This window comes from Polyergus mexicanus, unplaced genomic scaffold (assembly GCF_030449975.1).
Source record: "Polyergus mexicanus isolate NDT 795.1 unplaced genomic scaffold, iyPolMexi1.0 SCAF_14, whole genome shotgun sequence".
Classification (NCBI taxonomy): domain Eukaryota; kingdom Metazoa; phylum Arthropoda; class Insecta; order Hymenoptera; family Formicidae; genus Polyergus; species Polyergus mexicanus.
In genome coordinates, this window is record NW_027223334.1 from 628,107 (window position 1) to 653,184 (window position 25,078).

Sequence of the window (25,078 nt, forward strand, 5' to 3'; positions counted from 1 at the left end):
AACGAGGATAGATGTAACGTCATTGCGTAACCATAGTCATCAATTGAAGGTTAAACTGTTTCAAATTGATGACGAAAACATGAGGTACGAAAGGAAAGCCACTTGACGATGCGCGTCGTGCTCGAGTTCAAGAATCGTGCCAAGAAAGAAAGAAAGAAAGAAAGAGATAGAGAAAGAGGTGCGTTTCGCGCATCGACACGCAGTGTTCGCTAACCAGGAGACATCGATGTCCTTGATGAAGCGATAGTTGGGGGTCGAGCAACGCGATATAAAGCCTTTTGCCTTTTGATTCGGAAAGCAGATCCCTCGAGTTCCTACCTCGCTTCGAGTTCTTCTCTCGATCATAAACCGTACAACATGTTCAAGCTGGTGAGTGTGTCTTATCAGCATTATTTAGAACTATTTTTAGAACTATTTTTAACTCATGCCTATTAAAATATTCCTAAAATTAGAATATTATATGCTTGATCATTTTATCTCTTCATATATTTTTCATCGCGGCAAGATACAATATCTAATAAATGAGACGCACTATCATGTACAATATTATAACTTTTCGAAGAATATAAATTTTTATCCGAGAGAAAATATATCTTAAATCTATAAATATTTTAGAAATGTCTCTCCCTTTTTTTTTTTAAATAAGATAAAATAAAGTAAATCTAAATATATATAAATATATAAAATAATAATAAAATTGTATCTTGCTATTGTCAACGCGTTATTCGTTACGCGTTCTCTATTAAATCATCATATTGTGGCATATTTCGTTTTAATTAAACGCGCGAACTTGATGATTCTTGCAGTGCATCCTCGCCGTTCTTCTCGCCGCCGTTTGCGCTGCACCCGCACCTACGCCGGGAGCTGTCCTGGCGGCACCGGCCGCGGCATTCGCAGCGGTACCGGCGCCGATTGTGACAGCCAGCAGCAGCCAGGTGATCGCCAGGAACTACAACACCCTCGCCGCGGCTCCTCTCGCTGCCGCTCCCTTTGCAGCGGCTGCTCCTCTAGCCGCGGCACCCCTCGCCGGGGCACCCCTCGCCTACGCCGCGGCCCCCTTCGCAGCTTACGGCACCCACGCCGTAGCACCTGCCGCGTATACCGCCTACTCCGCGCCAATTATACTGTAATTCGTATTTCGCGAACCGACCGGACTACCTATCCAAACTCGGATCTCCATAGACAAATCGATGGATTGGCGGATGTTAAGTTTGTGTAATACTAGTTAATTTCAATAAAAATGTCATCTCTTTTTTTTCATCTCAAAGTCACGGTATTCTTACTACCCGCATCATCCTTTGATTTCAGATTTATATCCTAAGTTTGGATAATTTTCCTCTTCTCGCTGCGATCAAGTAGAATCTTTGTTAAAACAAAAGAAGATGTATCTTTATCTTAGTTTATTTGTACAAGAATATTACAATATTATTATAATACGTTTGATTATATCGTTTTGAATTATTATTTCTATTTTTATTAAAATCTACATAATCATATAATTTTTATAAAAATATAATATAATAATAATTATTATTATTAAAATATATATTTTATATATTAGATGTACAACTTTGCTTCCGCCGTTTTCCTATAGATGGCTTTAGCGGTAAGTAGTGGTCGAAATAAATAGATCATAGACGTCATGCGATAAACTTGGGCATCTGTCAACATAACTCCATAGAAACATTAGTCGATTTGTGTCTGCGTCATAAAGTTATTCTCGATTGAAAATGTCAGTTTACGAGCCAAATTCTCGTTATTTGCGGGAGGTTTTAATTTTCTGCTTCAATATGAAAAAATCTGCGGCTGAGGCTCATCGAATGCTCTCAAATACTTATGGTGAAGCCGCTATTAGTGAAAAAGCGTGTCGTGAGTGGTTTCAATGCTTCAAGAACGGTGATTTTCACGTCGAAGCGCGACATAGCGGTGGAAGAGAGAAGGTTTTCGAAAATGCAGAATTGGAGGCATTACTTAATGAAGACTCGAGTCAAAGTCAAAAAGAATTGGCACGATCATTGGGAGTGGACAATACTTTGAATCATAAATGTATAACCAGTTTTTTACAATAAAGCCTCGAATTTCGGAAAAAAACGGCGGAAGCAAAGTTGTACACCTAATATATATATATATGAGTGTGTGTGTGTGTGTGTTATGTGAAATTTGTGGAAGAAAATAATTGTAATGTTTCTTTGAATACGCACGAATCTCTTCAGAATCTTTTCAGTCTTTCTAGCAATGACGTGCATTATAAATCGTGCAATTCGGTTATTCTCCCCGGAAGGGAGTAATGAAATTGTAGGATCTCTTTTTTTGGCTTGGTATACGAGCTTGGAAGGAAAGCGAACGTATATGAGAGCGATACGAGTTTGATTTGCTTAATAAAAAAGAGTCGCCCCGGGCCGATTTACGTCACGGCGTAATCAAGTAAATAAAAGCAAACTGCTCGAAGGGAGAAGCGAAACACTCGTCCGTCCGAGATTGTCGACGTCGCGTGGCCTCTGCTATTAGTATAATTTTCTCAATACGTCCGATCCTGTTTCGATTCCCGTCTTCCCTTCTCTCTTTCTCGCTTATAGTCAACCGGATCTCATCACGACTTCAAGGCGCGACGACCACCTATTTTTTTCTCAAGTTCAAGTTCGCCGAGTCTGCGGAACACTTTGCTTTAATCGCTCGGGATCATGGATCGATCGAAGCCTCTCTCTCTCTCTCTCTCTCTTCCCCTCTCTCGATACAATCATTATCATGTCGTGTACACCGCGCCGATTTCGGTTAGCTCGATTAAAGATCGTATATCGAGTAATAAAACGAATACAATCTTTTTATGCTACTCGTTTTCGCATTCAATCGAATTCTCTCTTTTTATCGAGCTTTTTAAATGCGTAATTACGTTTTACAGTTCAAAATATCAATCCAAAATATTAAACATGTCAATACGAATTGACGTGGAAAAAAGATGGAAACGTGCCTCCACGTGAAGTAAAACGTGAGTCATTTGAACATGTCAAATATATCGCCTTTGCATTTTATTCGCGAATGAAGCACGCAATGTTCTACATAGGGGCGGTACGTCGGCTTTTATCTTTCGACGAGAATTCGATATTAAAATTATTGAATCACGCAAATTATAAAAGAGAAAATAGAATAAAATTTTGCTTTTAATAAGAGAGATTTTACTTTCTTAAATTATCAATTTTTATTAGTACTTTGACAAAGGATTAGTTTAAAGAAATTCGAATATATAAGAGAATGGCCTATATAAAAAAGGCAAAAATTTTGTGATTGAAAAGAAAAGGAAAGGATAAAATTTTTTAAAGACCCTTAAAATTCTCGCCTCTATAAATTTTAAATTAAAAATTCTTACACACAGGATTTATAATATACGAAAGGAATTTACGTATCGCTTCCCTTTAATCCACTTTTTTTTTCTTCTTTCTTGCAAAGCGAAAGTTACAACAATTTATCCCGATGATTCGTACGGATAATCTTGTTTGCGATCGGCGTTTATAAAACAAAGCGAAAGGAAGGCGCGGAGCTTGAGGGATTAATACTTGGAAACGAAAATGGTATCAATGGACGTGTCGATTAATGTTGCTAAGGGAAATCGAAACGGATCCCATTATATAACCCCGATGTCGATAAAAGTTATCGAAGGCGCATTAATACCCGTCGTGACATTAAAATATCAAGGGTAAATAGCTATTTCAATTCTCTCACGTTTATGAATGAACATAGTTGTCGCGCAAAACACAATAGTATTTATTTTATAATCAGCGAACAAAGATGCATGTACGTCAGCTTGACCGCGTAACGCTTTTACGTAAAACTCTTTGTCCCTCCCCTTTGATGATAAAATGTCTGGCGGGTAACAAAATTAAATGACAATGCAAATGATCGATTCGCGAAATGCTGGAGTGTTGGCGATAATTAATCGAAGGAAACACATGTTATTAATTTATAGATTAATTTATCTAGAATATCGTTAGAAAGATCAGTATCAATATTTTTGATTCTAAGATTAAGGAAAGATTTTAGGAAGATTAGAATTAATATTTTATATATATATATATATATATGTCGATATAGAATAATAATATTAATAAACGATAAAATTGCGACAAAATTTGATAGATTTTGTGAAAGAAAAATTATACAATTTCTGTGATAATAGCAATATTATCGCTATTAATTTTATCTATTACATCTAGATATAATTAAAGATAGACTTTCTAAGGTAAGAGAAAAAATTCTTTATATCGCTAAATATAAATTTTTAATTTTTATTATTTGTAAGTATTTTTTATTTAAAAGCAGAAAACAATATCTTTTTATTCGTATATCTCTGGCACAATTATATCTATATGATTAAGAGGATACGCGATAATTCTTTTATAATTTCTTTTATAATTCTTTTCTCGAAATTCTTTGTGACATCGCATGAACCAATGTGAATATCCTGAGGGGGGGGGGGGACGTTTTTACTGACTAGCGTTAAAATTTCGACGGATCTGAGGGATGTTTAATTCAAATTATTCTTATTATTATCGTAGCAGACGCGATTGCGATCTCAATAAATTTGAAGTTCATATAGGCGAACATTCGCAGAATAGTATCTGTCGAAAATTCAAAGCTAAACAAGGCTGGTTATTTTAGATTTACATTGATCAAATCAGTATGTATATGACGTAGGTGTTGAGAGAGCGCCCCTCTCTCTTACGATCTCTAATGAAATTTCAAACTAATTTCAAACCTCCCTTTCAGATACATGCATATATAATATATATATATGCATGCATAAATCGCAGATAATATATTGTATATCGTGTCGTTTGAAAAACTCGATAGAAACGAAATTCTACTGACACTTTAGTAATATTTGAGGAAATATGTGTATGTGTAGCGTAACGTGCTATATCCTTAAAATTCTTTCCTTTCACGCATCGCGATAAAAATCAAGTACAATTTTATATACGCGCCTTCTTTAACAAGAGGCGATCACGTAGGATTTTATAATTTCGCATTTTTCGTTCATCCCGGAATACAACAAGTTTTACCCCACCCCTCCCCCACCCCGTATTTATCAAGGTTGTAAAAATAAACGCAGCTCAGATCGTCGCATTAAAATGGTCGTCGATCGAGTCAGTGATTTAGAGATCTTCCGGATAAAAATCGCAGCCGATCTCACTGGGGATAATTATCGGTTATCTCCATCATCTTTGAATTTTTCGCGAAAATTTATTCAGGATGAGTTGTCGCAAGATAGATTGTATAAATTCGATTTTAATCGCCATTAATAAATTTTAACACTTCCGTACGATAAAATATTTCTCTCTCTCTCTCTTCTAAATGTATTTAATATTAATTATTAAAACAAAAGTGTTGCTTGATATATCACTATTATATAAATGAAGCATTTGCAAAATTTTTCATTGATATAATACGTATATTTTTTTAAAAGGATTTACTCTTGAAGGATACAACATTGTGAAATATGTAAGATTTATATTCTCGCAGAATGAAGATTGTCCGATAATATATCATTTTACAAAGTTAGTTAGACATATTTTCTTCTAGTCATGCTCTACACGCGCAGATATGTAACAGGTTTACTTGTCGAGAAACTTTTGCAATGCGTATACTCGAGACGGAAAAGGGAGAGTAGAGTCCGACCACGCCTGGCCATCATGCGAGCAACCTTGAAGCATCATCACGTCCTCCCCTACCCTGGTTAACGCACGGTCGCGCAACAAAGCTCCATTGGTCGGCGCATGAAGAAAGAAGCATGGGAAAAAGAGAAGAAATCGTGACCTAAGAACGCGCACGTTCGTTTTCCGCTCGAGACAAGGCGACGCCCTCTCCGAAGGTGCTCTAAGAAGGTGCGAAAGAGGGACCGGAGAAGGGAGGTTGGAGATTCGCGGTACATCCGCCAGGGATTCCTTACTCCTATATAAGAGCCGGTACATCGTATTTTGGAATATTATCGTACTCTCTGACCGCAAACTAGACAGATACACGAGCTCCAAGATGTTCAAGCTGGTAAGTCGATTGAGATTTTTTTTATTTTATCGAGATCAGAGGGGGGTCGCCATCCTCAGTCAGTGTCTGTCTTTGTCGACATGAATATTGTCGGGAATATCGGGTACATGTTCTGGGCTGATCTGTTTTTCGATGATACGTTTATCCGAATCCCTATTTATAATCGTGTCGCGTTGTTTAATAGAATATATTTTTTAATCAAGCGATAGAGATTAGAAAATGCGAGAGTGATCTCATGGAAATCATCATTTTCACTCTCGCTTAGGATTTTGCATGTTCGAAATTTTTATTCATACAACAAGAAATGTCAATAATTCTCGCTTCGTACATTCGTGTGATTCTCGTAAAAATATATATTCGCGAGATGTCATAAATTTCTTTAAAGGATTCTTTACAAATTTTTCGTCGCAATTATTTATATACACCCGAGAGAAGGGTGTAAATATACAAAATCCAAAATAGATCTCATAAAATTTCGATGAGTTGAATATATACTAAATATTAAATTTCAAATATTTTACAGACAGATTTATATCTATGCGTATCTATACATATCTCCTATAAAACAAAGAATATTAATATTTAATATCGCACAGAAGCAAGAACTTAAAAAATTCCCACTATCATCACCGTTAATAGCGTTGATATTACATCGAGATGTTATTGTTTGCAGTTGTGCTTAGTCGCCTTCCTGGCATTCGCTGCGGCTGCACCCGCACCCGCACCCGCGCCAGCACCCGGAGCTGTCATCAGCCCTCTTGTGACATCTTACAACGCTCCCCTTCTTTCCGCACCGTTGGCTTATAGCGCTTACAGCGTACCGTCATACAGCGCGTATTCGGCGATCCCGGCCTTGCCGTACGGGTATAAGAGCTACGCGGCCTTGCCATACGCTTTGTAAAAGCTGTGCGTAGCCTAATCGGAGGTATGCGTCGGAGGACCAGGCATCGCAGAGACCAAGGACTGATCTTTACGGATATTTCACAACCGAATTAATGAAAATTAAGAATCGCCCGCCAAATCTCTTGGAAAAATCGTGAATCCCGCGATTCACCATCTTCCCATTTTCTCTTCATCTCCCCCGTTTGAATAATTTTGCATCCAAGAATCAATAAAGTCGCTTCAAAGCAAATTCTATGCGTTTGTCTTTTTTTTTCTTTCTCACTCGATCATATCCCATCCCCTTCCGCTTATTTAGACAAAGTAGATTGGGACATTTCCGTTTCGCGTTCTCAATATTCGAATCCGTTCGACTCGGTTTGATATGAAAAGAAATTTTTAAGTCTGCGTATACAGAGGATTTTAGACGCAGAATTTCTTTATAAAATTGAATGAAATATTTTCGTTTCATCCGCGAGATTCGACGCGCGTTACGTTACTCTTTCGTTCAACTATTTCATTCAATACGACACCAGAAATATGTAGGATGAATATATATATACAATGTGAACATACAATCAACATACGCGCGCGCTTGTATCTTGAAAGAATTTTATCGACGGTGTGGAAGCAGACACATAATGTTACACGTGCACGTTACGTCAACGTATTATTTCTAGTCCTGTGCGTGGAACGGAGTCAGAAAGACCAGAGTGAAATCATCAAGTATATTCTATATATTTTACAGAATACTACGTCGAGTATATAAAATGACATAAACGCAACGATAAGTTAATAAATTGCGATAAAAGAAATTTTTTTTTTTTACCGCGTCGTTCATGTTGTAACTTGGGTATAGGGGGTGTAGTTAAAGAAAAAAGAAGAAGAAAAAAAACGAAATATATTATTTTTCTATTTAAATTGCCTCTTATCGTTTTCGTGCATGCTAATGTGATAGAAATCGATCAAGGATGCGCAACGAGATGCGTCGAAATCTCGTTCACGTAACAGGACACACGTTGCGGATTCGTAATCATGCGTTTCGTATAATTTCGCGCAACCGATTTCTCTGAAATCGATCGAAATCTGCGACCTACTCTCTCGTGTAGGAAATAAAATTTTCAAAATCGCAAAGAAATTTTAGATCATCGCAAGAACGGAGAGAGAGAGAGAGAGAGAGAGAGAGAGAGAGAGAGAGAGAGAGATTTTACAATAATTATAAGGAAGATTAATTAGATATAAAATAATACAAATTAAATATAGAATGGAATAAAAATATATTATCGGGAGGCAATTTTGCAATAAAGTGAAGAAAAAAAGTCTCGATATCCTTTCCTATTGTCTCAGTAAATTAAAGGTATACGAAAATAAATATTAAAGTGACTTGCGAGTATCGATTTAACACACCTTTTTAAAAGTGAATATCTCTAATGAGAGCTCCTCACAGCAAATTATTAGAATATTATATATGTGTATGTGTGTGTGTGTGTGTGTTATATATATAAAATATTATAAAATCCTCCATTTAGTTTTTATAAATAATAATAAATAAAAATGATTAAAAAATCGCGCGATATTGCAGCTTAAGCAGATTAAGAGTTACTTTTATATCTCGTGAGACGCTATCCAGAACTTTAAAAAATAAAAGGGATTTGCGAAAAAAATTTACCTTTGAAATATTTAAAATTAATTTAAAATATATAATATATATATATAAAATTTAATATATATATATATATATATCGATAATGGATTTCGAATCATATATTTTGTAATTTATTCATTTAATCAAATAAGAATTAAAGTAATGAAAAAGCAAATTATAAATTATCGTTTCGTTGCGATCTTTATACAGAATAATTATTTCTTTAACAATCCATAATGTGAAATATATTTTGTCGACGTTGCTATATCATTTGACTTTTCGACGATTTAGATATAATTTTGATTAAGAACGTGCTGTAAAACGATGGAATCGTAAAATTGAATAATTAACATAACGATAAATTTTTCGTGATACATTAATCGTTCAATAAATAATTGATTTATAATTTAAAATACTTATATAATTTAATATTTCGTATATATATATATATATATATATACATATATATATATTTTATAATAAAACATTTTGGCAGCGAATTAGGACAATGCCTAACATGATATTCGGCCTTGGCGGCGTAAATATTGACGCGCCGTAAACTTTGTTTATGTATCACGGTCTTGTTATTATTCATACAAAGAATAGAACTGTAAATGGGGCGAGATAATCTAATTCCTCTCTCCTTCGTGTCATCATTCGCGCGGCGATACTCGAGCAATGAAGTAACAGTGCGTCGTCGGTGCCGTTCATCGTGCCGCGGACGGCTTTCTTCGCGTTTTCCGCGTCGCGTGTCAAAGACAGCATTGCCACGAGTCGCACATGTGGCTCATATGTGGCACGTGCATTTGTGCGTTGAACGCACATTAGTGCGTCGCGTTGTCGCGTCTTCGCGTTGGACTTTTATCCCGTTTTCACGATTGTCATCGAGAATCATACTTCGTTGCCGGCTAAATGGGATGTCTCTCAGCATTGCAATCTTTAATATATTAATACCTATTAATATAATTAATTTTATATTAATATCAGTTAATATTAATACTATATTAATATTATATATTATATAAATATTTATGTATTAATAAATTTAATATATTAATGCAGGCGGTTCGTGTATAGTATAGATGCACGTTCGCGCGATTAATCTTGAACTTTGGTTCGAGAATCGGTTGTCGAGGGCACGGTTCCGCTCCGACGAACGGTTCGGCCCGAATCGGTTAAAGTTGGGTCGATTGTTTTGGGATCGTCGTTAATGGATCCCTTCTCTTGTACCGTCCAACAGCACATTGTAGCAATACTAACACGTTTGGCATTGGAGGAATTGGCTGTATTAATTAGGTTCGATTTTCGCTCGCTAGGGATGTTGATTTCCCGCTTTCGAAATGATCTAGATTGTTAGCATCTAGGAGGTGGGTATCTTCATTCTCGACCCGTCTCTCAGCCATATACGATAAACCCTCAGTCTGTATGATAAAGACTTGGTGGTTCCTAATGAAGTTCGAGCCCTTGATGGGAGCAGGCACGGACCAAGAGTCGAGCGAATCCCATTCGCGTCGATTTCGTCTTCTTCCGCTTCCGTTTAATCTTTGCTCGAAGTAATCGGCGAATTCCCGACTTGTCGACTCCAAGTATGATTTCCTCCAACGTGAAGCGGGATTCGATCGTGTCGAAGTTGGAAAGTTCGGGAGTGTCAAAGTATCGCGCGTGTGAATCAACCTGAGAGGAAGAGGAGGAGGAGGAGGAGGAGGAGGAGGAGGAGGAGGAGGCCTAGGAGAGGCATCCTGCATCGGCGGAGCAACCCTAGGGTGAGTATTTATTGTTTGTTAAAAATTGCGTACGCGCGTTAATTCGGTCTTTTTATTTGAATAAATTAAACAAGAGAAAATTAAAAAGAAAGACTTTTACATAATAAATCCTATATAAAAGTTTCTATAGAAAAAGTCTTTTTATAATTTATAAAACGATTCCATATTTATATAGAAGGGAATTCTTAGTATTGTACACATCGGATATAAAATATTTCGCACGAAATATTAATTATATTTATTTTGGACGCTGTTATAATATAAACTTTATATTTCTATGTTACAGACAACGCAGCCTCAAGACCAACAACTCCGCTGTTGCGTATCAGTGCCGGTGAGTGATGAACTTAATTTTATTTTGACGTAACGGATTCGTAGATTTGTAGATTGCAGATGCAGATGTAAATTGTAGTTTGTAGATAGATCCGTTGCCTCAAAATGAATGGGCTAGAATAGATTAAACAAAATAACTTTCAATAGATTTTTTTTTTTTTTTTTCAATTTAAATATATTACACAATTTAATATATATTATAATTTAAGATATAAATAAAAATAAAAATTTGCAAAGAATATAAAATATTTGTTTCAATTGATAAATTTTATTTGTTTGGGTTGAAGCGCTATTAATTTCTTTAATTGTATAAAATAGTAAAAACTTATTTTCTTTATCGCGCCGATTTTATCCTAATTTTTCATAGCCCATTCATCTATATTATCATATTAATTAGTTTTGCTTTAATTGATGTAAAGCTAAATTACTAATGTATTAAAATATATAAAATAGAAATGTTTTATTAATTTTATTTTAATATAAATTATATATTATATTATAAATAATATTATATTATTGTATTATATAAGAATTCAAACAATTAATTTTGATTGATAATTTGCCATTATATTAATTAAAGTAAAGTTATATTAAAACGATGCATGACAAACGATTGTAATGTCTCACGATCATAAACGAGCGTAAAATTACGTTCGTAGCCGGCAACGGAAGGAATTTTTCTCCTTCATTTCTCATTCTTTGATAGAGGTCGAAGAGTTGCATCTCTGATTAAATGTAGCCAGAATAAATATGGCCAGGATCAACGAAAGGTAGATCCAACTGGCCCAACGGAAGCAACACGCGGGGCATTTTATTAGGGCACGCGAATAGGACACGCGAATAGGGCACGCGGTGAGGATAAATTTCTCCCCCAAAATTTCGATAATCGCGAATTTCCGCTGGGTTAGCCAGCAAAGTAGGGATTAGGACTATATATATATAAAACATATAAACTCTGTATTTGTGTAAAATTTAATTTAGATGTTATGCCACGTGTAAAAGTTAATTTTAAATAAATTATGAATTATTTATTTTATTCAAACTTATTTCTCTCTCACGTACGTTACGGCTGATATGTTGAATATGCGAGAAGAGACGTTAATTTATGACAAATCTAGTTGTTGGAAATTTTTTTATTTTCTACGTTAATAATGATATATCGTATAACAAGGCTAAAGCAAATGTATATAATACGGAAGGAAACTGAGCCGTTACGTAATGTTTTAATAATCGGGTTTTATGATAAAGCGACGATCCGAATATCCAATTAACGATAAAGCCTCACTTCATTATCCCAAATAACAGTTGCACACAGATGAAATTTAATGATCGAAAAAGAACTATCGGCGGAGATGCGTCTGCAAATAGATGAATTTTGCAAAGAATACAGTTACAGATGTTCTGTATAAGTTACAAAAATGTGAAAAATTTCGATTAATTATACGCCTCATTACACGTAATCATAAAATTTAGAAAAAGCATTATTATGTAGTCTACGTTGTTATCTTAAACACATTTCTATAAGAAAGTGAAAGGGAATACTATCCCTTTAATAACGTGTAAAGTCACGTAAATTAATTGCAAAAAATCAATCCATGACTTTGCGCATCATTTTTATAATTCTGAATGCGAAAGTGTATCCATTCCGTTATACTTAGATTATGTTATTATATGTGTGTTATATTATTATTTAAATTAATCCGATACACGTTACATGTGTAATTATGCAAGCGATATGCCCGGAATACAATTCCCGGAATATAAACACGTGTCATATGTAACTTCACAGTGCCGTTCCTAAACCCTCGAATTAGAAGAATTGCGGATTAAATTGATATTTATATCATGTTATGCGTCCATCTGTTGCGTCGTAACAGTCGCGAATTTAGATTATTATTCTATAATTCAACCACACATTATCGCGAGTGAAAGTATTTTATACATATACGTGTAATAAATCGCGAATTATATTTTTCATCGATGGGTGCGTGTAGCATAAATTTTTATTTAGTTAACGCAACCTCTCAACATCATTATTTTTGTAAGAAATTAAAAAACGGGTATTTCGTAAAACTGTTTTCGGTGAAAATATTTGTGTAATTTTTTTATTCTCAATTGGCGCAATTTTTTCATATCATTATTTTTGTACGACGTATATCATTATATTTGTACAACTTTTTGGGGGTTAAAATATTTTTATAAATTCTTAATTTCAATAATATAAAAAAATAACACTATTTTGTGCAGATTAAATTATATTATACGCGCAAACGACAGCAATAAAAGTCAATGATAAATAATAAAAATACGAGATTATATGTATATGATGATACGTATAGGATATCGATGCGTCGAGAGGTTAACGAAATAAGTCTCTGATTTTATCTAATTCACGTTAACATTTCTCATTGATACAATCTAAATTAAACATTCAATATTTATCTATTTCTGTTAAAACTTTTAAATAATTATCAAATACCTCTTTTATGTAACGGTTTAAGAAAAAATGACATTTAAGCTTTGTATAAGCTATTTGTTTATTTGGATGCATTATTCGCGTGGGCGCTGTTCTACCGTATTGCATAACCGGCTTAATTTCTTACCATTCTGATCTTCGTGCAGTTATGCAAACCGTCGATGATAATACTAATCTTTGATACAATACGAGATGAGTTTATACATAACCGGATTATGTCAATTATCCGGGCCCATATCATCCTGGTTCTTACGCACACGTTCTGTTTCGCGCGATTAGAAAAAAACAATGCGAAATAAGTATCCCTCGATACGATTATCTCATGGCGAAAAAATCTTTTTAACGGATTGATTAATTAACTCTACAGTGAAGACGTACCTGTGACTTTAAAAAAGAATAGGACTCTAAAGAGAGATCGTAAAATAAAAATATAATTGAAAGAAACTTACGGATAAAATTTTTTGATTTTATACAGAATTATGGAAAAGACAAAGCAACATTAAAAATATTAGAGTGTTCAAATTAATTCTAAATTCGCGTCTTCAATCTATTTATCAGGTCATTTTTTTTTTATAGAATAATAAGCTTAAAAAAAATATATTAGCTATAAACAATTTATAACGCAAGAGACGAAATTTTATAATGTTATAATTATTATTTCTAATTAATGATTTAACTGAAAAAATCCAAGGTATAAAAATTAGTTATACTGCGTGCTAAACTTCGTAAATAGCGCATCGGGAGTTTCATTTGCATTTTAACAAACGCATAAAGAAAGATCGCAAATAGAATATCTATGCATAAAATTTTCTGAATAATAAAAATTAGAAAACAGGCTTAATTCTATTAATCTCGATTAAATTAAATCGAATTATCTCGAAATAAATAGTGCGCCATCGGCTTCACCCAAACAGATAAAAATATATTAGGTGTACAACTTTGCTTCCGCCGTTTTCCTATAGATGGCTTTAGCCGGTAAGTAGTGGTCGAAATAAATAGATCATAGACGTCATGCGATAAACTTGGGCATCTGTCAACATAACCCCATAGAAACATTAGTCGATTTGTGTCTGCGTCATAAAGTTATTCTCGATTGAAAATGTCAGTTTACGAGCCAAATTCTCGTCATTTGCGGGAGGTTTTAATTTTCTGCTTCAATATGAAGAAATCTGCGGCTGAGGCTCATCGAATGCTCTCAAATACTTATGGCGAAGCCGCTATTAGTGAAAAAGCGTGTCGTGAGTGGTTTCAACGCTTCAAGAACGGTGATTTTCACGTCGAAGCGCGGCATAGCGGTGGAAGAGAGAAGGTTTTCGAAGATGCAGAATTGGAGGCATTACTTAATGAAGACTCGAGTCAAAGTCAAAAAGAATTGGCACGATCATTGGGAGTGGACAATACTTTGAATCATAAATGTATAACCAGTTTTTTACAATAAAGCCTCGAATTTCGGAAAAAAAAACGGCGAAAGCAAAGTTGTACATCTAATAGTGAGATCAAAACGTGACGTGTACTCGCAAAAAAGCTCTCTCAATGTTCTCATTAATTTTGTCTTATTCCATTAGCGTTAATTCGAGCTAAATTTTGAAATGGAACTTGTGAATATAGAATTAGGAACAATTTTATCTGGATACTTATAACAATATAAATTCATAATAAATTTTTTTTTCTTTCGAATTTAATATATTTTATATAAGCACTTCTCTTCCTGTGATTTTATAACGCGATACATGATGAATAATGCTTTCGCAATTTGCACGAGCGAGCTTTATCGGAAGAATAAGAACGTAAGAAGAATTAAAATCTATAAATTTAAGATCACGTTATCACGTGCTCTATAGATTACATCCTTCAAAGATCACGTAACTCGGTAACGATCAGTCTTCTCAGGTTTTCCAGATAAATTTCCCATCTGTCCTTGAGATAATTTTTTAAATATTTCCCTTAATATTTCAATGTTACATCATCAACAAATATATATATATAAACAAAAGGACATTTCGGCCCATTTGATTTTTATTCGGCTCACAGCTATTTGTCTTTTGCAATATGTGTGTGTAACTGTCAAATTATGACAAGCACCTTCATATATGGAAAAACAAATAGCTATGAGCCAAATTATACCGAGTATCAAATTGAATGGATCGAAGTATCTGTACTCAACCCTTACCGCTAATCTCACCTTCCCCTTGCCGCTGTCTATATTATTCTAAGATCGATGACTGCAATTTTAAATGATTTTCGTCGTATTAAAAAGCAAAACAGTTTTTTTTTTTTTTTTTTTTACAAAAGTGTACTTTTTATATATAAATTTAAATTAAATGAGAAAGGAGTATTTATTTTGCGATAAGCGGAACAATTTTTAATTAATTGCAAGTATCTGAGCGTCTTCCCGTCTGTTCCCTTTTACTATAACCATATTTTATAATATTGTATAATTAACAAAGTTAATATAGCAGTAACAACAATAGAGACGGGCATTCTTTAACGCGTTATTAATTTCGCGCAAAAGAAATAGCAACAGTGAAAAGAAAAATTTTGGTTTTCTAATTGTTACACAAATACATACATATATGTATACTCCCCGTACGTTTCATGTGAATTAAATTAATTCAACGTGTCAGAATATCAGCTGATTCTGATTAGATATCGAGCTCATCAATATCGTCGACTATTATTATACTTTGCGATTATCTTCCTATTGTAGAGACGTCATCATTTAGATTATAAAATCGTCCGTTTGTCCCGATTTCAGCACGTGTAATTTCAGAAATCTCGACGACACAAATAGATTGGGTTTAGATCGAAACTCTCGGCTAATTATATGCATGTGCAATTCGGCGCATCTCGGTTAAAAAACTTCAGCGCATCAAGAGAATAAAGATGTAAAGTCATTCTTGGTAAAATTGTAATTTCTATACGTCATAAAACGTAAAATTTAATTCGCGACACATTTATTTCTACACATAATTTTTACAATTAATTAATTTGTAGGTATGCGGAATATTTTATATATATATCTTATTGTTAGTTTTGTATATAATAGAAAAATTATTTTTAGATATTTGAGGAAAGAAACGTTAAATTATCTATCAATTTTTTATCAAACGGTCATCTATTACGAGAATTGAAAACTATGATCATCGTAGTCATAAATTGCGTATGCGAATCAGAATAACACATAATTAATCAGGACCAATATCTCCCGGCGATTCCTTTGGTGCTGACGATGCAAATGCTTTTGGCTGCTTAATAATTGGCACTGCACGTATTGATTCTCTAAAATACAGTCTCTCTCGCAGGTACATCCACCCTTTGATATCGATCGGTAGGATAAGTTCAATGACCGTGGCATAACTACTTTCCAAAATCTATACGGTGAACGGAAAGAGAGAGAGAGAGAGAGGCAGGGAGAGAAAAAAAAACAGCATCCCAAGAGTACCAAATTAAAATCATATTTCTGGATATCGGTTATGGATCGTTATTTTATCAAATGTATCGATTTATAATTCGGCATATAATTGGAATCTCGCGAGATAAAATGTCAAAAACCACGCGATCATACGCGGTATAATTATAAACAAGTGATAGGTAATACCATCAAAAGATTGAACTCATCGACGGTTGATCAAACTCGGAAACGAAAAAATTTATTCATTTAATAAATAATAAATATAATATTATATACATATGAATATATACAATTTTTTTTTCTAAATTCTACACACACACACACACACACACACACACACACATACATATACAGATTAGACGTATTACATTATTACTGGAAAATAGAAAGATAACAGCGATAAATATGATTCCCCGCATAATTTCAGATAATCCGATCTTTTATAATAACGATTCAGTTTAAACATAATATAATAATTAAAAATAACACTGTATATTTTATCTTAAAATTAATGGTTTTCTTGTATGACAATTTTTTTTATTAATTTATTAATAGACACTTTACGTATTATAAATTTTTGAAAGAATCAAAAGGATTTTTATCAAAATATCTTTATATATATTTCAAATTATTAAAATATTGTCATATACATTTCAAGCAAACTCGCTAAGAATACACAATTTCGCCCGATTACATTATATAAATTTAATTGTCATCGTGCAAGGATGGATATCTTAACGTGACCCGGATTATACGGATCACGTTGATCGTTATTATGTCCTTCTAGTATTATTAACGCGAGTTCCTTGAATCGAAGTCTCGTGGTGGCGGAGCATCGGTCTCGATTGTTGCAGTGCAGGTGCAACCCCAGTTTCCGATACTCTCTCGGCATCCTCAGCGTCACGCGCACTCTCACGTGGATGCCGGGGCATGCGCACGTTCCCGCGTTCACCTACGACGGTATAAAAGATCGCGCATAGGACGTGTCGGATTCAGTTTGATCTCGCAATTTCGAGGTAAACATTGTCTTACCGAGGAAGAAGGGATCCGGAGCGATCAAGCGAACGATCAAACAAATACGAAAGATAAATATAGCGAATAAGTTGGAGTGAAGTTTTTTTGTCGCGCGTAACAAAAGTGTTTCCCCGGTTGTTTGCGAAATCACGATTGGACTGGAGGATAACACGCTACAATAATATACGAAATCCGATTTATTCTTTCGGATTGCGCGAAATCTCATCACGCTTCCGCGTGTGATTCTAAGTGACGGGACAAATGTCCAGCGACATGGAGGACTCTACGCAACTGACCGATCTAAGCGATCATCGATCGCAGCATCATCATCGGCATCATTATCATCATCACCACCATCATCGAGGTAGAACGCCCGCGGGCGAGATCGGCGACGACGAGTGCAGCACCGACAGCGGCTGCAGCAGCGGCAGCAGCACCGGAAGCAGCAAACGCCTATCGCATCACGGCAGCGGCGAACGCCTGTGCAGGTCCAGCCGATCTCCGAGAACGCACTTCTACTTGGAGCGACTGCGGGAACGATCGGCGCGATCCCAGGATCGCTTCGGTAGCAGCTTGCAGAGATCGTCGAAACGCACCTTGAGCCCGGAGAACGTCAAGAATCTATCCCACGGCGGTGTTTCACCCTCGTCCTACTCGTCCACCCCCTCGGACGCTCACAGCAGCAGCGACAGCGATTCTCTCAAGAGGCCTTTCACCACGGAGACTCTGCGCCAGGCGTTTCAGAGTCTCAAACTCACCTCGTCCAAATGGAAGAATAACAAGGAGAAGAAGCACGCCAAGAAGAGCCCCAAGAGAATCCTGCGAAGTCCGGTATCCTACATGTACGTCCGTGGATTGTCCGGTCTGCCGACCCAGAGGGTCCCCCGAAACTCGGGTCCTCAATGACAGACGATAAAGAGTCGCTCCTGCCAGGATTTGATCGATCTTTATCGATAGATGGAGGCGAATTAGGAAAGATATCGCACCGTAGGACCAAGACACTCCGCCAGGGGAAGAGGCAGGAGGGAGGAGGGCTCGAGGGAGAGGGAAGGGAGGAACGATATGTTAAGGATAATATGCGCGATCGATTCTCATGTTTCGATCGTCGCTATTCGCGATGACATATCTCTTCGTTGCGTCAACTTCTCGCCGATAGTTTTTACGAATTTTCGTACGCAACGCGCCGGATCATCGCGGATCATTCCGGACTCTTCGTGAAAATTCACGTCCCTTCTCTAACTCGTCATTCGTTTTAAGAATCGATCAACGATTCGCGCGAGATAATCCCTCCAATCTGCTTTCGTTCTCGAGTAGTATAACTCGGGCGTAATGCCGACTCGCTCGGATCGGTCGGTCGTTGAGGATAGAAGATGAGAAAGGAGCGAAAAAAGGAGCACGTCAAATTCGAGGGAATTAAATAAATATACGATCGTACATTAAACGCAAATGGTTCTCGATACGAAGGGTGTAAAGTTATTATCGAATAACGAAATAATTACGCGTATAAAGGAAACTATATAAACATCTAGTTCTGCTTATTGTCGTCCAAATTGTTTCTTTGGGATTGAAGGATCACGGAAAAAGAAAAAAACCAAAGAAATCTCCATGTATCGAGTATCATTCGCGCGACATTTTTTTAATACTCTGCAACATCTTTTTATCAAAATATTGGCTGTATCAAATGTCGTAGGATGTTTAAAGCCAAGATACTTTTCATTATCTCACGTATAATTACAGTAACATTTTACCTAATGATACCTTTCTCGGTTTAAGGTTCTCTGATTGAGAGTATGGAGAATATTTAACGTATACGAACATGCAGACTGATAGATTTAATAACATAGATATTAGGTGTACAACTTTGCTTCCGCCGTTTTTTTTCCCAAAATTCGAGGCTTTATTGTAAAAAACTCGTTATTGCTTGTTAAGTCACTCCCAATGATCGTGCCAATTCTTTTTGACTTTGACTCGAGTCTTCATTAAGTAATGCCTCCAATTCTGCATCTTCGAAAACCTTCTCTCTTCCACCGCTATGTCGGTCTTCGACGTGAAAATCACCGTTCTTGAAGCGTTGAAACCACTCGCGACACGTTCTTTCACTAATAGCGGCTTCGCCATAAGTATTTGAGAGCATTCGATGAGCCTCAGCCGCAGATTTCTTCATATTGAAGCAGAAAATTAAAACCTCCCGCAAATGACGAGAATTTGGCTCGTAAACTGACATTTTCGATCGAGAATAACTTTATGACGAAGACACAAATCGACTAATGTTTCTACTTATGTTGACGGATGCCCAAGTTTATCGCGTGACGTCTATGATCTATTTATTTCGACCACTACTTACCGGCTAAAGCCATCTATAGGAAAACGGCGGAAGCAAAGTTGTACACCTAATACTAATTCGTCATTCATTAGCAAAACTATATATAGGACTTCACTAATCTTATGCTATTTATCTATTGCAACTTTCGCTAGTTTACTCGGAAATTGTTTTGAGACGGATGACGAAAAATGTGAGAAAGTACAATTTAATAATAATAATAATAATAATGATGACGACGATAATGATGATGATAATATTATTAAGAAAAATATCGCAAAAAGATGTTCAATTATTTGATACGCGACAAGATACGACTCTCAGGTGCATTCTAACGGGTCTCTAAGGCTTTAATTAAATATTGCGACGAGAGAGCTACATGTACATCCGAGGCTCGAGATGATTACTCCTCGATTTGTAGTGCCCGTTTCCTTTATCCATCGATACGCGACGAGACGTTATTATATTTTTATCGGCACCAAGAGACGCGATTAGTCGCGAGATAGAAGTCAATTACATGAACGCGTATACGTCATAAATAAATCTCTCTGATATCAAAGAAATTTAGAATAAATATAATTCGCGCGCGAATGTTTTAAGGATAGAGACCTGTTAAAGGATTTCTAAAACAGATTTTTCCTTTTGCTGGTCTAAAAATAATTTATTCCATATTACATTTTTTACTAACAATACATAAAACTCCGCTTAAAATAAAATTTCTAATCGAGAGAGCGAAAGTATTGAGTAATTGAATACTTTATAAAGATGAGATTCGTGTGTGTCTCGAAACATTATTTTAGACCAGAAATAAGAAAAAAACTGCCCTTAGCATCTCATACAATAACTACGCGAATCGTCTCATATATATATATATATATAAACAACAACAACTCTTGCGCCATAAAAATATCTCGTTTTTAAAACGTTTTTGTCTCCACCTATCCCGACTATGCATGGTATAGTATTAAAGAACGGGTATCAGAGTATTATCTGTGTAGAGAATATGTGCATTCATATGTCGTGTAAAAATTAAGATGGACGTATCTCTCACTGTGTCCTGCATGGAAAATCGTAGGCGATACGTATGATCATTGACACGTTGTTTACCAAAAGCATGCGTAACTTTTAAAGATATTAACGAGCTGGCTTCGATTTTTCGACTTCGAGTTTAATCTAGCTGAAAATAATTTGGGGTCTATCACCTTTTAAATTTGTCAAAAAATATATGTATAAATCGAAGGCATAATATGCCTCATTAATATCAATCGCGATTATTTCTTTCCGTGATAAACCGTTAATGCGTAAATGCGATTGATATAACTAATTGGCTGATGTAATCGCGTTTCACGTGTAATTATTACTGTTTACGAAAGAGGAAACGTACGAGTGTGCGTCGAGGACATCTTCCACGACCGATGGATACTGATTAATCTGAAAAAAAAAGAAAAAAAAAGAGGGGGGGGATTTAAAACAGTATCAAAAAAGAAAAAAATTAATTGAAAAATAACTTTCACAAAAATTCGTCATTTGCGAGAAAAGAGAGAGAGAGAGAGAGACAGACAGACAGACAGACAGAGAGAGAGAGAGACAGAGACAGAGAGAATAGGACGGAATTGGAAAGAACTCCGTGAAAATTCCCACTTGTCTGTGCGATTCATTTCTAGTGCCTTTTGTAGATGCTTTCCACTACGCGATTATACGATTAAATGTTATCAATTGGCGAATGTGCGAGAGAGTCAAGAAAGATAAAACCATATCCGCCACGAGATCGGATCGTCGTTACAAATATCAAATATGTGTAAGAACGATGGACGCAATGATGTAGAATGATCGCCGTACGAGAGAGTGTCGCTAACAAAATGATAGAGTAAAGATCAATTATACTCAGGACTGAATGTTTTGTATTGTATATCGTTTTGTCTATGTCGACATAATTCACGATTCAAATAAACGTTTTTCATTCTAAAATCGTCCTTCTTCTCTCCATCCCGTCAAATCTCGCGACGAAATAATTAAGGATACGTTAATAAGAATCTTGAATATTTTGAAGTTCAAGGATGTTCGTAATATATTTATATTCAGCGTAATATTATCTCTGCTCGTGGGACAATACTTTTTCCTCAAAATAGCCTTTAAAAATTACGAGTCAAATCTTTCAAATGTCTCGCGCACATCAGTTTTGCTTTATACCTATCCTTGTTTTTCTTTATTATTGAAAAAAAAAATCTTATAATATTTATACGATGGCATTATGTTTACGTGGATGTGAATGGATTTCTCCTAAATACTATTGAAAAATTTCTTTCTTCAATTTTCCACCGATAATTATAACGAAGACAATATCGATTAGAAATGATCATTATCATTGTTAAAAAAATCGAAATGCTAAATATCATCGAAAATTAGGGTTGAAAATAGTGGAAATAATACGCACAATTAAAATTATTAAATTAAATTTACGAAAAAGTCTCACAACTTTTCATTCTTCAAGAGCCATATATAATACTCAATCTTACAATTTTTACACCGCTAATATATATATATATATATATATATATATATACATATATTTCAATTCTTTTACGACACTCCTATAAAGAAATCTCATAGGCTCTAGGAAAATATTAAAGCGCGAGTATTATTTCGTATAAGAGCATTGCTAAATTGGAACCATTTCGCTTTCATTCATATTCTCAATAGGGGATTGTCTTTTCCGAAGGATATATACTGGGTGGCCCATTTTAATCCATCCAGTCGAATATCTCAAAAACCAAGCCCGGAAGAGAAAAATGTTTCAGACAAAAGGGTGTGTGGCTTCAAGGGGGCCATAAGATGGTGACAATGATTTGACCTTGGAAAATCATTTGAAGGTCATGTGAAGGTCAACTTTAAAATCTTAAATGGAAACCCCCATTTTTTATTTAGTATTCTTGTAGCTGATATCGAGAGCTTTCCAAAACACTATAACTAAATGTTTTTCCATTAAGTACTTTTCGAGTTATTTTATATTTTAATCTGACAAATTTTGATATAAAAATTAAAATATCTCGTAAAATATTTAGTTTTCGATAATCTTACCGTAATACTTTTATGTACAGAATAATGAGACAAATCAATTAGTATAAAAAAAATAATTGCTTTTAAGAAAAAGTATGCAATTATTTACAATGTCAGTTATGTTTTTTTATCCATGGTCATGACGGAACCAAGGACCGACCTAGTTACAGGGGGTTCGCACCTCTGTGTGACGTCAGATGTGCGCGGTATAGCCCCATTCACGAATCTTCGACAAGGTAAATTGCAGTGTACGGTGCAGTGTCATGAAATATACATAGCTCATTCAATGATTCCCCCCCGTTAACTCGCGTCTCTTTCCCTCGTTCATTCTCCGCCATTGTCTGTCTTTCCTTCTCATTTAAGAATAACTGTCACATGTATTTTTTGTAAGGATAAGTAACATTTTTCATAGATTAAAAGTCTTCCCATTCCATTTATCCCAAGTCATTCGAAATTAATTAAGATATTAATTTGTATGTGTATTTAATTAAATTTTATCATCCTTCCTATGTGTGGATACCGGTGGATACGTATAATTTTTACCTTTAATATCTCGTAATGTCAACGTAAAAATTTTTTTTTATCCATCTCGAGATGAATTTTACCTTAAGATAATAATAAGCTTCCTTTATCTTTTTCTCTGTCGCATCAGGGCGATTACAGATAGATTCAATAAAACGAGATCGTGTTGTCAAATATTATCATCAAATTCAAAATCACTATTATTATTATTGTATTATTATTAATATTGTGGAAACATAAAATGATCAAACCTTCGCTTTTACTTTGATAATGATAATCAATCTATCTGAATTATAATATCCAAATTTCGCGGTTTAAATTTTGATATCTTATCAAAGTTTTCAAAAATGTTCAATTTTTTTTCGGAAAAAAAAGAAGAAAAAGAATAATCAAGTACTCTATTGTAGTCATCCACGCAGGATAACTAGAATCGCTTCATTCGAATAGAAGGTCCATCGATCGCGCGAAACGCGTACGGTTTCCTCGAAATAGATGCAGCTTCCGACGCGGACTCCACGTCGGGGATTGTCCGATCCTTCGCTTCCTCTTTCCCCTACGCTATGTCTTTGGCCCAGTTTTCCCGTTGACGTAGTGACGTCATTCGCGTCATTGAGAAGGCCATTGACAACGCGTCCCAGTTTCGGTCGCCACGGCAATTCCATCGCGGAACGAACTCGATCAGGGGCATAATCCCCCGTAGCCTTCGACCCTTTATCGCGGTCGATACCGAATCTTGTCCCTCGTTACGTAGGTGCGTCAGGTATCCCAGCGTCGATCCGCCGTCTCTTCATTCCGGGGATATTGTCGGCGATGATTCGTCCATGTTACACTTTTTTTTTTTTAAAGTTAGTGATCTCGCGCGATAAAATTCTCGATTGCCCGAACTTTTTTTTTTGTACCATTTATTCTTCTTTAAAAAAAAAAAAAAAAAGGAAGAAAAGATAGAAAAGATCATCGCTTAAATTTTCTGAAATCGTGAAATTTTTTGTACAAAAGAAATTTACTATGCAAATTCTACAAATCATCGCGTTTTATATCTACATCTCTGGTTGAATTTTTAATAATTAATTATCTGATATTTGACGTTAAATAAACCTAGGATTCCGGCCGCATATAATAAAAGATACAAGCAAAGCTTAGACTGCAGCTGTGCTATAGAACCGATGATTACGTTTCGCCAACGTCACGACAAGGACGCCGGGCTCAGATCGATCGTGTCGATTACAATGGAGAGAGAGAGAGAGAAAGAGAGAGAGAGAGAGAGAGAGAGAGAGAGAGAGAGAAAGAGGAGAGGAGAGGATCCGCCACATTGTCCTCCTCATTCACCCCTCCCCTCCCTCCCCCCCCCCCCGCGGTCAGAAATATCCAGTCAGCCAGTCTAGCCGGCTGGCCAGAACGAAACGCTGACTGAACCGGAGGGTTCGTCGACCCCCCGGTTTCCTGCCGTTGATGACGCGATCGTTACGTCACGTCGTCATAGTGACGAATCAGTTCTCTCTCGTACCACGTATGCTCGGCAGGAAACTGGAACTTTGACCTGCAATTGGGTCGACCTATGACACTGGACGACCCCTATCACATCCCTCTTTTCTCTCTCCTCTTCCCTCCCTTGCCCCCCCTC

General features: G+C 35.8%; 3 protein-coding genes across 3 annotated transcripts; all 3 read left to right on the forward strand.

Annotated features, from left to right (window-relative positions):
- Nucleotides 1–287: 287 nt before the first annotated feature.
- On the forward strand, nucleotides 288–1,130 carry LOC138939635 (cuticle protein 70, isoforms A and B-like). The gene is made up of 2 exons (XM_070307613.1): nucleotides 288–369; nucleotides 807–1,130. The coding sequence occupies exons 1-2, from the start codon at nucleotides 358–360 to the stop codon at nucleotides 1,128–1,130; spliced, it is 336 nt and encodes a 111-aa protein (XP_070163714.1). The 5' UTR covers nucleotides 288–357.
- A 4,865-nt stretch (nucleotides 1,131–5,995) lies between these two features.
- Nucleotides 5,996–7,143, forward strand: LOC138939585 (neuropeptide-like 3). The gene is made up of 2 exons (XM_070307483.1): nucleotides 5,996–6,036; nucleotides 6,710–7,143. The coding sequence occupies exons 1-2, from the start codon at nucleotides 6,025–6,027 to the stop codon at nucleotides 6,935–6,937; spliced, it is 240 nt and encodes a 79-aa protein (XP_070163584.1). The 5' UTR covers nucleotides 5,996–6,024; the 3' UTR covers nucleotides 6,938–7,143.
- A 10,340-nt stretch (nucleotides 7,144–17,483) lies between these two features.
- On the forward strand, nucleotides 17,484–19,380 carry LOC138939343 (dual specificity protein kinase pyk3). Its single transcript, XM_070307032.1, has one exon. The coding sequence runs from the start codon at nucleotides 17,820–17,822 to the stop codon at nucleotides 18,462–18,464; it is 645 nt and encodes a 214-aa protein (XP_070163133.1). The 5' UTR covers nucleotides 17,484–17,819; the 3' UTR covers nucleotides 18,465–19,380.
- Nucleotides 19,381–25,078: the final 5,698 nt, after the last annotated feature.